Source organism: Podarcis raffonei, chromosome 14, assembly GCF_027172205.1.
Source record: "Podarcis raffonei isolate rPodRaf1 chromosome 14, rPodRaf1.pri, whole genome shotgun sequence".
NCBI lineage: Eukaryota > Metazoa > Chordata > Lepidosauria > Squamata > Lacertidae > Podarcis > Podarcis raffonei.
In genome coordinates, this window is record NC_070615.1 from 31,017,389 (window position 1) to 31,029,719 (window position 12,331).

The 12,331-nt window shown below is 44.2% G+C and overlaps 2 protein-coding genes across 3 annotated transcripts in view; one reads left to right on the plus strand and one right to left on the minus strand.

Annotated features, from left to right (window-relative positions):
* LOC128402156 (hydroxyacylglutathione hydrolase, mitochondrial) overlaps positions 1–12,331 on the minus strand; it is a 41,936-nt gene that overhangs the window by 28,535 nt on the left and 1,070 nt on the right. Inside the window, exon 1 of one of the 2 annotated variants that reach the window (XM_053366109.1) lies at positions 9,170–9,338. The exons of the other annotated variant lie outside the window; for it this stretch is intronic. Within the exon in view, the coding sequence (XP_053222084.1) occupies positions 9,170–9,242 (73 nt within the window). The 5' untranslated portion in view covers positions 9,243–9,338. Of the gene's footprint in view, positions 1–9,169; positions 9,339–12,331 lie in introns of those variants that run through there. 2 annotated transcript variants of the gene reach the window in all.
* FAHD1 (fumarylacetoacetate hydrolase domain containing 1) lies at positions 9,391–12,226 on the plus strand. The gene is made up of 2 exons (XM_053366112.1): positions 9,391–9,504; positions 10,537–12,226. The coding sequence occupies exon 2, from the start codon at positions 10,651–10,653 to the stop codon at positions 11,320–11,322; it is 672 nt and encodes a 223-aa protein (XP_053222087.1). The 5' UTR covers positions 9,391–9,504; positions 10,537–10,650; the 3' UTR covers positions 11,323–12,226.

The window sequence follows — 12,331 nt, forward strand, 5'->3', positions numbered from 1 at the left end:
CTCTGATTCTTTCTGGGGCCCCTGTGCATACAGTTCTTTGAAGTATCTGTGGAAGCACCTCCTAATTTCTTCTGGTTTCTGTACGATCCTTCCATCAATCTCTAGATTTGTTATCGTGTTTAGCTTTTGTCTTTTTTTCAGCTGCCAAGCTAGCAGCTTTCCACATTTATTTGCTGATTCAAAAGATCTTTGCTTCATCTGTTTTATTTTCCATTCAATCTCCTGATTAATCAATTTTGAGTATTCTGCTTGGTGGAATTTAATTTCTCTCAGCACCTCCTTGGACTTTGGTTTGGTTCTCAGTTTTTTTTCTCCTTGGTGTATTTTCTCCAATATTTTGTCCTTCTTTCCGTTCCAGAGTTTTTTCTTGATTGAATTCTGTTGTATCAGAAACCCTCTCATAAGAGCTTTGCTTGCGTCCCAGATCGTTCTTTTTTCAACTGTAGTATTCAGATTTATCTCAAAATAGTCCTTTAATGTTTTTTGGGCCTTTTTCACAATCTCTTGATCTCTTAGTAGTGTGTCATTCATTCTCCATCTGAAGGAACCGGGTTGAGTTAATCTAAGTTCTATTTTCAAGGCGTTGTGGTCGGAGCATGTTTTTGGGCAGATTTCCACCTTTTTAGTCTTGGGTGCCAGCCCCCTGGAGGTCCAGATTTGGTCGATCCTTGACCAAGACAGGTGGGCCTCAGAGAAAAAAGTTCCTTCTTTACCTAGGGGGTTCTTTGTCCTCCATATGTCGATCAAATCCAGATTGTCAGTCAGTTCGAAAAAAGTTTTGGGCAGTCTGCCGTCTGATGTTAAGTTTTGGTTGTAAGACTTATCCATATGTGTAGACACCACTCCATTCATATCTCCCATCATTATGATGTTAGCATAATCCAGATAGTCCAGCAACGTCTCATGCAGCTTCTTGAAAAATTCTGATTTCCCGTCATTTGGGGCATAAATTCCTAATATCAATATTTTTTCTCCTTGGGTTTGAATTTCAATTGCCAAAATTCTTCCTTGTTCATCCTTAAATAGAAATTTGGGTATCAGGCTCTCCTTAGCGTAGATCACCACTCCTCTTTTCTTTACTTTGTCAGACGAAATAAATTCTTGGCCTAATCTTTTATTTACCAAAACCTTCCTGTGGAGCCTGGTCACATGGGTTTCTTGTAGGCAAATAATGTCCAATTGTTCTTTCTTCAATATGTGAAATAACCTCCTTCTTTTCTCCGGGGAATTTCCGCCATTTATATTCCAACTGAGTAGCCGCAGAGACATCCTGAACTATTCTGCTACACCTAGAGCGGTGTATCTTCTTTCTCCTCTGGTTCCGAAGGTGCAGGTATTGCTCCACCTGGGTTGGGTATAGGCCAATTAGCTGCTGCTTCTTTTTGGAGGTCTTCTCCGTGATCGTGCTGGAACTTTTGTAAGTCCTCTGGTGATCTTATTTTAACCTTCTTCTGTTTGTAAGTGAATGATAGCCCTTGTGGGAACTCCCACCTGTAAGGAATTGTGTTGAATCTCAGCAACTTAGCCAAATCTGAGTAGGTGGCTCTCAAGTCCAATAACTGTTTAGGAATATCTCGGTAAATTTCCACCCTTTTCTCTTGTATCACAATTGAGTTTTTGAAGTGTAGGCCTAGTATTTTGTCTCTCTCCTCCCTTGATCTCAAAGCTATTAAGCAGTCTCTGGATCTATCTTTTCTTACTAATCTTCCCAACCGAAAAGCCGATACAATTTTGAAATCAATTTCTTCTTTTAAGTCCCAGAACTTTGTAAACTCTGTTGTCAAAAGTCCTTTCAAATCTTCTTGTTCAATTTCTGGGACTGCCCTTAGTCTGAGGTTGGTCTCGCGATTTTTCAATTCCACCAACGAGAGATAGGTTTGTTGGTCCCCTATCTGTTTATGAAGAGGCTTGACTTCCGCTTTAACTTCCTCGACTTCTTTTTTAGCTGATGTTGCAATTTGAACGGCTTCCCCTGCCAGTTTACGATTCTCTTCTGTTGCTCCTTGCAATTTTTCAATTGCTTGGGTATGTTGGGAAACCTGATCTGTCAATTTCTGGATCGAGGATGTTGCTTGGTCAATTTTTGTTGATTGGTTATCAATTTTTTGATTTATTGCTGACAATTGTTCCAAAACTTGTTTCAGTACTGCCTCAGCTCCTCCTGCTGCCATATCTTCCTCTTCAGATTTTTCAGGCTTTTCGGTTTCTACTTTTTGTGTCGCAAGCACAGCTGGAACTGATAATCTACGTCCCTGAGTTAAAGTTGTTTGCAAAAGCTGTGCTTGCTTTTTTGCTTTCTCTTTCTCCTTAGCTTCCTTAGCTTTGGCTGCTCTTGTCTTTCCTGTGCCACTCATCAGTCAACGTTCAAGGTCAAGTGTTGTAATCCCATGGGAAAGGCAAGTCCAGAATTAAAAACAGTCTATTGAGAGAAGGTAAACAGAGAAACTTTCCCAGGCCTCTATATTCCCAATGTCCTCTAGGGGGAGTGCCACCAAAGTTTTAGTAAGAAGAAGGTAACTTTCCGCAATTAAAGTCTCTTTGTTCCAACTTTAAAAACAATTTTAAAAGCAAATTAGTTCCAGCACGCTAAAAGAAAGGTCCTGCAGAGCCCTTTTAAACATATAACAAAGTTCCAGCAAGGTGCCTGCAATTGTATCCACTTCAGCTAGGTGAGCTCAAAATTACACTATCCAGTTACAAAAGTATCTGGAAGCTTGCAACAGTTCCGCAGTTTAAACAACTTTACCCGGCCACCCGAGAATTTGGGGTTAGAGTCTTCCCTTGCCCTTGGGGTGTCCGCTCCAGGTCAATTTTATGCTGTATTTATTCTTTAAAAGTAAAATTCAAATGTGCACGAAAGTCCCGATTTAAAGCTTCAAAGCTTCCCTGTTCACAGCGCTTTCCGCTCTTTAGACCGTCTGCTTTGATCTTGAAAGCAGTGTCGGAAGACGGACTTCCTCTTTCTCGTCTCCCGTTTTTAGCCAAATTTTCCGATTTGATTTGTAGAATCTTAGGTCCTTACTCACGGGTTTGATGTTTCAGCCCGATGTTTCTTGGAAGAAAGGTCAGCGCTCATCCGTGACAGCCGCGCGGCTTCGCCTCCGCAGAAAGAGCGATGAACCCACAGCACCGCTCCCCCTCCTTCACTCCGGAGCCCCTTACGGGGTTCCTTTTGTGATTTCGGGGTCGCTCCAGGTGCCCGCCGGGTCCCACGGCCACGGACTCACTCTGCCCGTGGTTTATCTTGATGGGTTGCCGCTGCGCCGTCGCGAGCAACCCTTTTCTGCGGTGCCCCTCTTCAGAGCTCGAAGAGGTCCGCCATCACGGTTTTGCGCCGCCTCCGGAAGTCTCATCTCCTGAATAACACTTTTTATAGGGTAGGGGGCACTGGGGGTGAGCTTATGGGACCAAGGGGGCAATGGTCTCCAAAAGTTTGGGAACTGCTGCTTGAACCTGTCAGCTAAGGCCATTTCCTACATTCTGTCATACTAATGCTTCAAACTTAATGGATGATCACTTCTCCACAAAAATGCAATCTGCATTTGAGCAGCCACCAAGAGGCGCAGCATCAATAGTTTAAAGTAATAATAAATAAATGAGGTGACCTCATTTCCCAAAGTCATCCAGTTACACGCTATGCTGAGTCATCTCCAAGTCCCTTCAAAAGTGTACAGCAGTGCCTCTCAGTAAGCGGAAGAGCCAGTTTGTCTCCCCACAAAGAGACTTGCTTCTCCGGTTGTAATTTTTTTAATTCACGAGAGAAACTGCCTTGCCCAATGGAAAAAAGTAATTAAATTAAACAGATACAAACAGAGAAGCTTTTCAAATGGCTACACACACATTATTAATATCCTTACAATAACCCTGTACGGTAGGGAAACAGCATTATTCCCATTTGGCAGATGGGAAGGAAGCAGGGCTGAGACAGAAGAGAAGGGTGGTCCACTCCAAGCGAGGGTGGGGGAACTTGTGGACCCCTCTGGATGTCGCTAGACTCCCAGTAGGCTGAGCAGGCAGCAATGACAAAGAGGGCTGATGGGAGTTGTAGTCCGATAACCACCCTGCTTCCTTTCTCTCCCCCACCTCATAGCTGTCAACCTTCTCTTTTTTTGCGGGAAACTTCCTTATTCCAGAGCCGTTTCCTGTTGCTATCCAGGATTGTTAGATATCCCGTAGACTGTCCCCAGGACAGGTGAAGCTGCTGATCCCTTATTTTCAAATCTGAAAGTTGACAGCTATGCTCATCCGCTGCAGCCTGGTGGAACGGCTGCTGCCATCTGGCAGGGAGGAATCCTGTCTCTCAGCAGAGCTTTGGGGGAAAACCCCAGTAACAACACTGAAGTCTATCTATCCCCGGTTTACACTAACTAGAAGTGGTTTTTCGTGGGATTCAGACAAGGGGTCTTTCCAAACCTTACCTGGAATCGCCAGGGATTGAACCTGGGACCTTCTGCATGCAAAGCAAGTGACTTACCTACTGAGCCACAGACCTCCAGATAAATGCACGTTGTTCCCTGATTCTGCCATACATTTCCCTGAGTCTAGAGGGGTGCCTTGAACCTCACTTTTCAGGGGTCCTCAAAGCAGCATTTAAGTTAGCAAGAGTTACTGGTCCGCACAAATCTCTACAGGACTCAGTCATCAGTGACCCAGATTGCAGGTTTTTCCCTGCCTGGAAGCTTATTTATTTTAATTATGTACGGCATTTTTACACCCTGCCCCTTTGAGCCAAAAAAGGGGCTCCCAAATCAGCAGAGAAAAATCAGTACTGCAACGGCCCCTGATATCAGACTGAGAATATGAAAATATATGACACATGAGGAAGAAGAGGAGGAAGATGGAAAGAGCAAGCTCAAGTGCAGGTCCTTAAAATTACAGATCCTATAACACAGTTATATTATTTGGAGACAATTCTACCACAGGCTTCCATAAAACAAGGATTATTTACAAACTTGCCTTAAAGCACACAAGCAGTGCAGTGCAATGCAATGATGAAGGATCCTTCCTTTCTTCTTGTGACCTGCAGGACTTGTGAGTCTTCAAGCCATCACAGAGCTAGCCAAGCTCTGTCTAGAGTCTAGGAAGGCTGTTTCAACACCTACAATCTTCACAATCCAGCTGTGCAGATGGCTCAGCTAGACTGAGCTCCACCCATCCAGCACTGCTGTCAGCGATTATCACTGTTTGTGTTGTCAGCAAGTCTGGCTTACCGCAAAGATGTACCAAGGGGTAGGGTTGGCGGGGGGCTATTTCCCTGGGGTATCTCCTACACTCCTAGTTATCAGTTCTAGAGAAGCTGAGTGGGGTGGTTAAGCCTTTATGAAAGTCTCAAGGAGATGGTCAATCACATGGTTGACAAACAAGAGCTCATGGGGCTTGGCCAGCAAATCTGAAAGTGAAAGACGCCAGGGAAAAAGAAACGAAAGTGGTTATTAAAAAACAAAGCATTGGGAGAGTGGATAACCAGGAGTGCGAAATGAACTAGGATTTTTAAAACTGAGGTTCCTTTTTTTACAGTGGCAGGTTGAAGGGAGCTTAATAGCAACTCAGAGTTTCCCTGTTCACCTTGCACATTTTTTTAGCACTGGGAATGCACTGACTGGGAATACTGTACACTGGGGTTAAAGGGGAAGCAGCCTCATTCAAAGAATGGGGGCAACCCAGTCAGATGGGTGGAATACTAATCTAATATTGATACTATACTACTACTACTACTACTACTACTGTACTTTATTAATGATAATAATTTGGTGGTGTCATTGCCACTAGAGCCTTTTCAGCGGTGGTTCCCTGGTTGTGGAATGCCCCTCCTAGTAAGGTGTGCCCATCCCCATCATTACTAACTTTCAGGGGGGATTTGAAAACATTCCCATTTACCCAGGAATTTGGCAGCTGGAGAATGCAGTTTCTGGCAACCTTGAGATCACCTGTTGGAAGAATGTTTTTAACTGCTTTAAATGTTTTTTAACTGTAACTTATTTTAGATGTTTTAATTGCAATACCCTGCCAGTAGTTAGGATATTGATGGCTTCTGGAGTATCAAATGCATCGATTAAGTCTGATGTAAGTCAGATAGCTCGTAGCTTTGGCTGCTTCTGTGTACAACTCCACAAACTGGCTGGGGGAGTTCAAGCCACATTTCAAGTTGGACTGACCCTGTCAGCCATCGCCATCACCACCTCAAAAAACCCCAACGACTTGTACTCAAACTGGTGGAAAAAAACCAGATCCTTCCCTTCTAGTTTCCTAATCCCAGACTACAGGACTGTGGTAATTTTCAGTCTCAAAGGGAAAACTACCACAAACAGCTTGATGATGTTAAGGTGAAACTAACATGAATATCATTTGAACTAAATATTCATGGGAACTTGATTTTTTAGTGTGGCAGCACCTACATTTTGGACTTCCCTGCCTAAAGATATCAAGCTGGCACCTTCACTGTATTCTTTTTGGCCCCTGCCAAAAACATTACTGTTTAGATATGCTTACCCAGACATTTAGAAAGTTGATGCAAGTTTTTATTTGTATTTAGTCTATTTTTATTTTAACTTTCTGGAAGTTTCAAACGGTTATTGTTAATTTTTCACATTGAAAATTGTCTTTGTTTTTTTGTAAATTACTTTGAAGGAGTCTTTTTACAATCAAGTGGATTTTAAAAACATTATTTAATAAATATTTTTTTAAAGACTTTTTGAACACAGAGACTTTGCCTCATTTTAACCAAGTCTGTCTCTTCTCTGGTGCAATTTTGCTACTGGAAGTTCACATGAACTCCTTGTTGCATCATGTGTTATGTGGTCTGTGTTACAGTAACAGAGCACACCTACAAACACTGGCCTGCAAGAACTCCAATGGGAGAATAGCCTCTACCAAAGACTTTGAAGAAGCACAAACTCAGGACGAAATGAAGAAAGGAGCTAAGAGGAAGGCACATTTTGAAAATCCTCACTGTGATCAACTCCCATCGGGAAACCTAAGTCCCTATTGTGGAAAGGACATGTGGATCCAGAATTGGCCTCCACAGTCACTTATGGATACACTGTTAAGACCATATTCATGGAAGACAATCTTAGTCAGCTAGGAGTGATAGCCAAAGAAGAAGAACAGAGCGCACGGTGCGTTCCACATTCCCAAATTCAATAAAAAGGAAAATATTAGAGCTACCTTTTCCATCTTACAATGGGCAGCAGATTTTGTTTATCAAACTGTAAGATGATAAACGATTCCTTCCTTCAGGATACAGGCATGTACCCCCACCCTGAGAAATAGCTCCACTATTCTACAAAGCACTTTGTAAGCATCCACTTGTCTCCTTAAACCTACTTTGCTCTTCTCCTCCATATTTAATATCTTCCAGAACTGAAATTAGTTTCCTTTTCAAAATACTCTTTTATGAAATTTGCTCTTGAATATTATCCAGATATTAAGTACCTCTATGGTACTTGACATCATTTAGAGGCTAACATGTAATAGACACTGTCCAATTGTAAACATGCAATAGTATGTAGAGGCCAGGGATATTTGATAGCTGGCATGTGATTGAGAGATAATGTGAAATAGCATCTAATACTTCACAGATGACAGCTTGATGAGATGTCATGCATTCCCATACAATCAAGAGACACCAGACTAAGTTTTGTTTAATGTCAAAACACAATTTCAGACTTTTTGAGTGGCAAGACAGGAAAGCCCATCCAATTTTGTTTCAGCTCATTTTCACTCCGGCTTGGTGATGCCTTGTTGCAGTTTTACCCAAATCTGCTGCCCTTCAGCAGTTTTACACTACAACTCCCATCAGCCCCAGCCAAGCATGACTGTGTTCCCATTAGCCATGGTATCCTACGTGCTTGCTGTATGGGGCTGATGGGAGTTGTAGTCCAAAACAACTGGAGGACACCTGGTTGAGAAATAAAGGTAAAGGTAAAGGGACCTCTGACCATTTCGTCCAGTCGTGGCCGACTCTGGGGTTGCGGCGCTCATCTCACTTTATTGGCCGAGGGAGCTGGCGTACAGCTTCCGGGTCATGTGGCCAGCATGACAAAGCTGCTTCTAGCGAACCAGAGTAGTGCACGGAAATGCCGTTTACCTTCCCGCCGGAGCGGTACCTATTTATCTACTTGCACTCTGACGTGCTTTCGAACTGCTAGGTTGGCAGGAGCAGGAACCGAGAAACGGGAGCTCACCAGTCGACCTTCTGATCGGCAAGTCCTAGGCTCTGTGGTTTAACCCACAGCGCCACCCAGTTGAGAAATAAGGCTGAGCTAATTCCTGTTCAACCACTCGCCTCCACCCTGTGTCTATTGAGGCTGGTAACTTAAGCCCTCGGGAGTTTGGAGGGGAATATGGCCTCAGGGGCCTTCAGCTGCTGACTGCCCCCCACTGCCAAGACATTTAGCAACTTGTGGGTCAGTCTCACTCAAACGTCATTGCACCAGCGACACCACTTTTGCTACGTATAATAAAATGAAAGAGAAGGTGGAAGAAAGGAGAGAGAATGCGTGTGTGTCTACACCGTATGCCAGGCACCCCCAAACTCGGCCCAGTGGTCAGGGATGATAGGAATTGTAGTCCCAAAACATCTGGAGGGCCGAGTTTGGGGATGCCTGCTGTATGCTATACACGTTCTATATTCGTCGAAGTGTTATAGATACTCCCCAAGGGGGGGTTCTACTTCATCCAGGTCGCCCAGATTCTCAGTTAGAGATCTGCAGCCTCCGCACCCACAAGACAATTCCCAGCGAAAAGGAATAGCTATAAATAGATACCAGTATGTGCGCACTGTAAATATGTCCTGAGAAAGTGTGTCTATATTCCAGACTGGGTTTGGGGGGGGGGTCTGAAGAGATTTGAGGGTCTCCTGCCTTACAGTGAAGATTAACTTATTTTTTAACTCATCATTTAAAAGCCGAGTGTCATGCAAGAGATTTCATGCGGTTTGCAATTCGTGCTCTGCGGGCGACCAGAAGGAAAACGAGCGGCTTGACGAGCTAGGGGTGTCCGCAGAGCGGAAGATTCCCCCTCCAATAAAGGACACGTCCAAGAGCAGCTGCAAGAGGATCCTCACCGAAAAAGGCGCTTTTTCAATAATAACTTTTAACAAGATAACGGCGCTCCAAACCCTGCAATGTTAAGGGGAGGCGACGCTTCCTTCTGCTGCGGCTCCACTTACCCGATCGGAGCCCCAAGAACAACACAGCGGCTGCGGCAGCGGCGCCGATCCTCCCTCCGCCCCCGCAGACCATGGTCCAAGGCGGAGGCTGCAACCAGGCACCCTCCGCGCCCCCTTACACAAGCACCGGCCGGGCGATCTGTTTGGTGCAGATGCCTTCCAGCCCCTTTCCCTTTGGCCCCTGACCCGTCTCAGCCAGCCAATCGCTTCCCCGGACTCTGAGCCGGGCGGGGCGTTTATACATTTGGAGGACAGGCTGACGTCCTTGCAAAAAAGGCGAGACGGGAGCAGTAGAGTGGCGGCTCTTCTCTTTTAGGGATGTGTGACTGTAAAAGGTAAGCAGGATTGCAGCGGGCGCCTCTCCGTTAGAAAATGAGACTGCCCTTGCAGAAGTATCTGACGGCGGAGGCGGCAAAGGGTAAACGGTTGAGCTAGGCCTTGCTATGGTATAACAACAGAAATAACGAGTCTTTGAGTGCACGCAGAGTGCCCCTGTTTAGGGAAGTAGATCTCAACTGTGTGGGCAGGGGGACTCGAGGGACAGAATATTTTTTTTCTTATTGTGACTATTATACATGGGTGTAGTGAAGTGGGGACAGGGAGGGGCAGCTGCCCCCCCAATAAATAAAAATCAATAAAAATACATAGCAAACTGTGGTCCTGCCCCCCCAACAAAAGGCCTGCCCCCCAAAAAATAATGGCTATGCTCATGCTGTTATATTTGGAGATGTTCTAGTTCTACTTGCCTTGTTTAGGATCTGTGACTGACAAACTGATGCCAGGTGACAGGAATCTGAGCTGGACAGCCATAAAACAGGGAGTCCCAAACTTTCACCCATGTTCCTGCACTTACAATCTACTAGTGATTATTACAGTCTGGTTTGCTAAGCTAAGATGTGAATGAGCAAGTGTGCTGGTGCAGTGAGAAAATTGTGCCTGCCTTGCTCCTTCTGTTCCTTTCGTGCCATGGCTTTGTGTAACGTTTGAACCTGGGATGATGATTTGTCTCGCTTCAAGCAAACCATGAACTGTAACCAATGTGTTTTTTGCCAACTGCTCATGGATTGTTTGAGGGAAACACCACAAGCCTGGGTTCGGACATCATGCTAAGCCACACCATGTCTTAGGTAGTATGTTGGGGAAGTAGCTAAGTGGCCAGGATTTTCTCACTTTGGACTTCATCCTTGCTCGTTCATGCTAAACTATAGTTTGGCTTAGTATTATGTGTGAATGAGGCTAATGCATTGTGAAAGTACAAAGAATGGGCTTGACAGCTGTATTGAGAATTTCTGGTAGCAAAAGAAGCTGAATGGGATGGAAATGTATGAGTTTTACCCACAGATCTTTGTTTTATTTTTCTCCCCAAGCTGAGAAGCAAGCAGCCAGATTGAAGTGAAGAAATTGCGTCTGTTGCAGCAAAGTTCTAGCTGCCCTGCTCAGAGCTCATTGTCCTGCAGAAGTAGAATTGTTGAGAGGGGGAAATGACTTCTTCAAAGCCTTTGGCCAGGTTCTGGGAGTGGGGCAAGAACATAATCTGTGTGGGGAGGAATTATGCAGAGCATGCCAAAGAGCTAAAGAACACCCTCCCAACTGAGCCGCTCTTCTTTCTCAAGCCATCATCCGCCTATGTCAGGGAAGGCTCTCCCATCATCCAGCCCTACTACTGTAATAAGCTGCACCATGAAGTGGAACTTGGGGTGGTGATTGGGAAGAGAGCCCAGGCAGTTTCCCAGAAAACAGCAATGGACCATGTGGCAGGCTATGCCCTCTGCTTGGACATGACAGCCAGGGATACCCAAGAAGAATGCAAGAAGAAAGGGCTTCCTTGGACAATGGCCAAAGGGTTTAATACCTCCTGTCCAGTCAGTGACTTTGTGCCCAAAGAGAAAGTCCCAGATCCACACCAGCTGAAGATCTGGCTAAAGGTAAATGGGGAGATGCGGCAAGAAGGGGATACATCAGACATGATCTTCTCTATCCCCTATATCATCAGCTACATCAGTGGAATTGTCACACTGGAAGAAGGGGATGTCATCCTAACAGGAACCCCAAAAGGGGTTTCTGCTTTGCAAGAGAATGATGAAATAGAAGCTGGGATCCAGGGGGTGCTGAGCATGCGGTTTCAAGTAGTTCGGCAGAAATGCCGGCCTTGATAGGGGATGTTTCCTTTTACCTTAAGAGCAGATTCAAACTGTAGAGCAAAGGGGCACTAAACCATTCCTTTCCTGTGGGACAGGAGAGATTGGGAGCTTAGATTCTCCTTATATAGCAACCAAGTAAAACTTGCTTTCTCCTCATTCAGGTTCAAGTTTCTTCCACATTAACAGAGAGAGTGAGAAAAGGGCTGAGAGCCCATCTTGTTGGGCATTTAATATATTCACAGTGTTCAGGCATCACACTACGCCCTAGCATAAGAAGGACAAGTCACAGCAAGCCTCAGGCTTGTACACTCTTTGCTCTCCGCTTTGGTTCTGGCGTAGCATCAAGTAGTTCACTTTCAGTTTAGATTAACTGCAGCTTGCTGTCATCCAGACCCCCCAAAACTGGTTAATCTTAACTATGGTTTGTTGAACAAAGCACACTCCAAACCATAGGTTATGAAGCTGGGTTTTTTAAAACAAACAATAGTTAACATTAACATGTGGTTCAGACAACACACTAAACTATGGTTTGAAAGTGAAAGCTTCCAAATTATTGAGGGACGTGCCATAGGAAGAGGGGGGAACGTGCAAGCTTATACTCACTGTGGCTTATACTTGTCATCATAAACGATTGTGTGGCCTTTCTGAAAAGCGCAGCCAAAGAATGTAAGAATTATTCTTTTCTACCAGACTAGACTGCTTTTATAGAGTTCAACAGGGAAAATTATATTAAAATATACACATACAAAATGGAAATATGGTGAAATTTAGAATATATTTTGTAATGAAGTCTGATGCAACTGTATACTAAGGTGTAAATAAAACAAAACTTATATCTACTTGCCTCAATCAATTTCAGACACACTGTATCATGTGACTGTTGTCTGTGAAATAAAAAAACTTGGCATTTATAGTGTTCAATGTACTTAATCTTATTTTGTCTGAAATCCCACAGAACACAGTTCCTGCTTTTCATATAATATAAAATTGAAAGAAATAGGCTTGCAGAAATTTTTTTAAT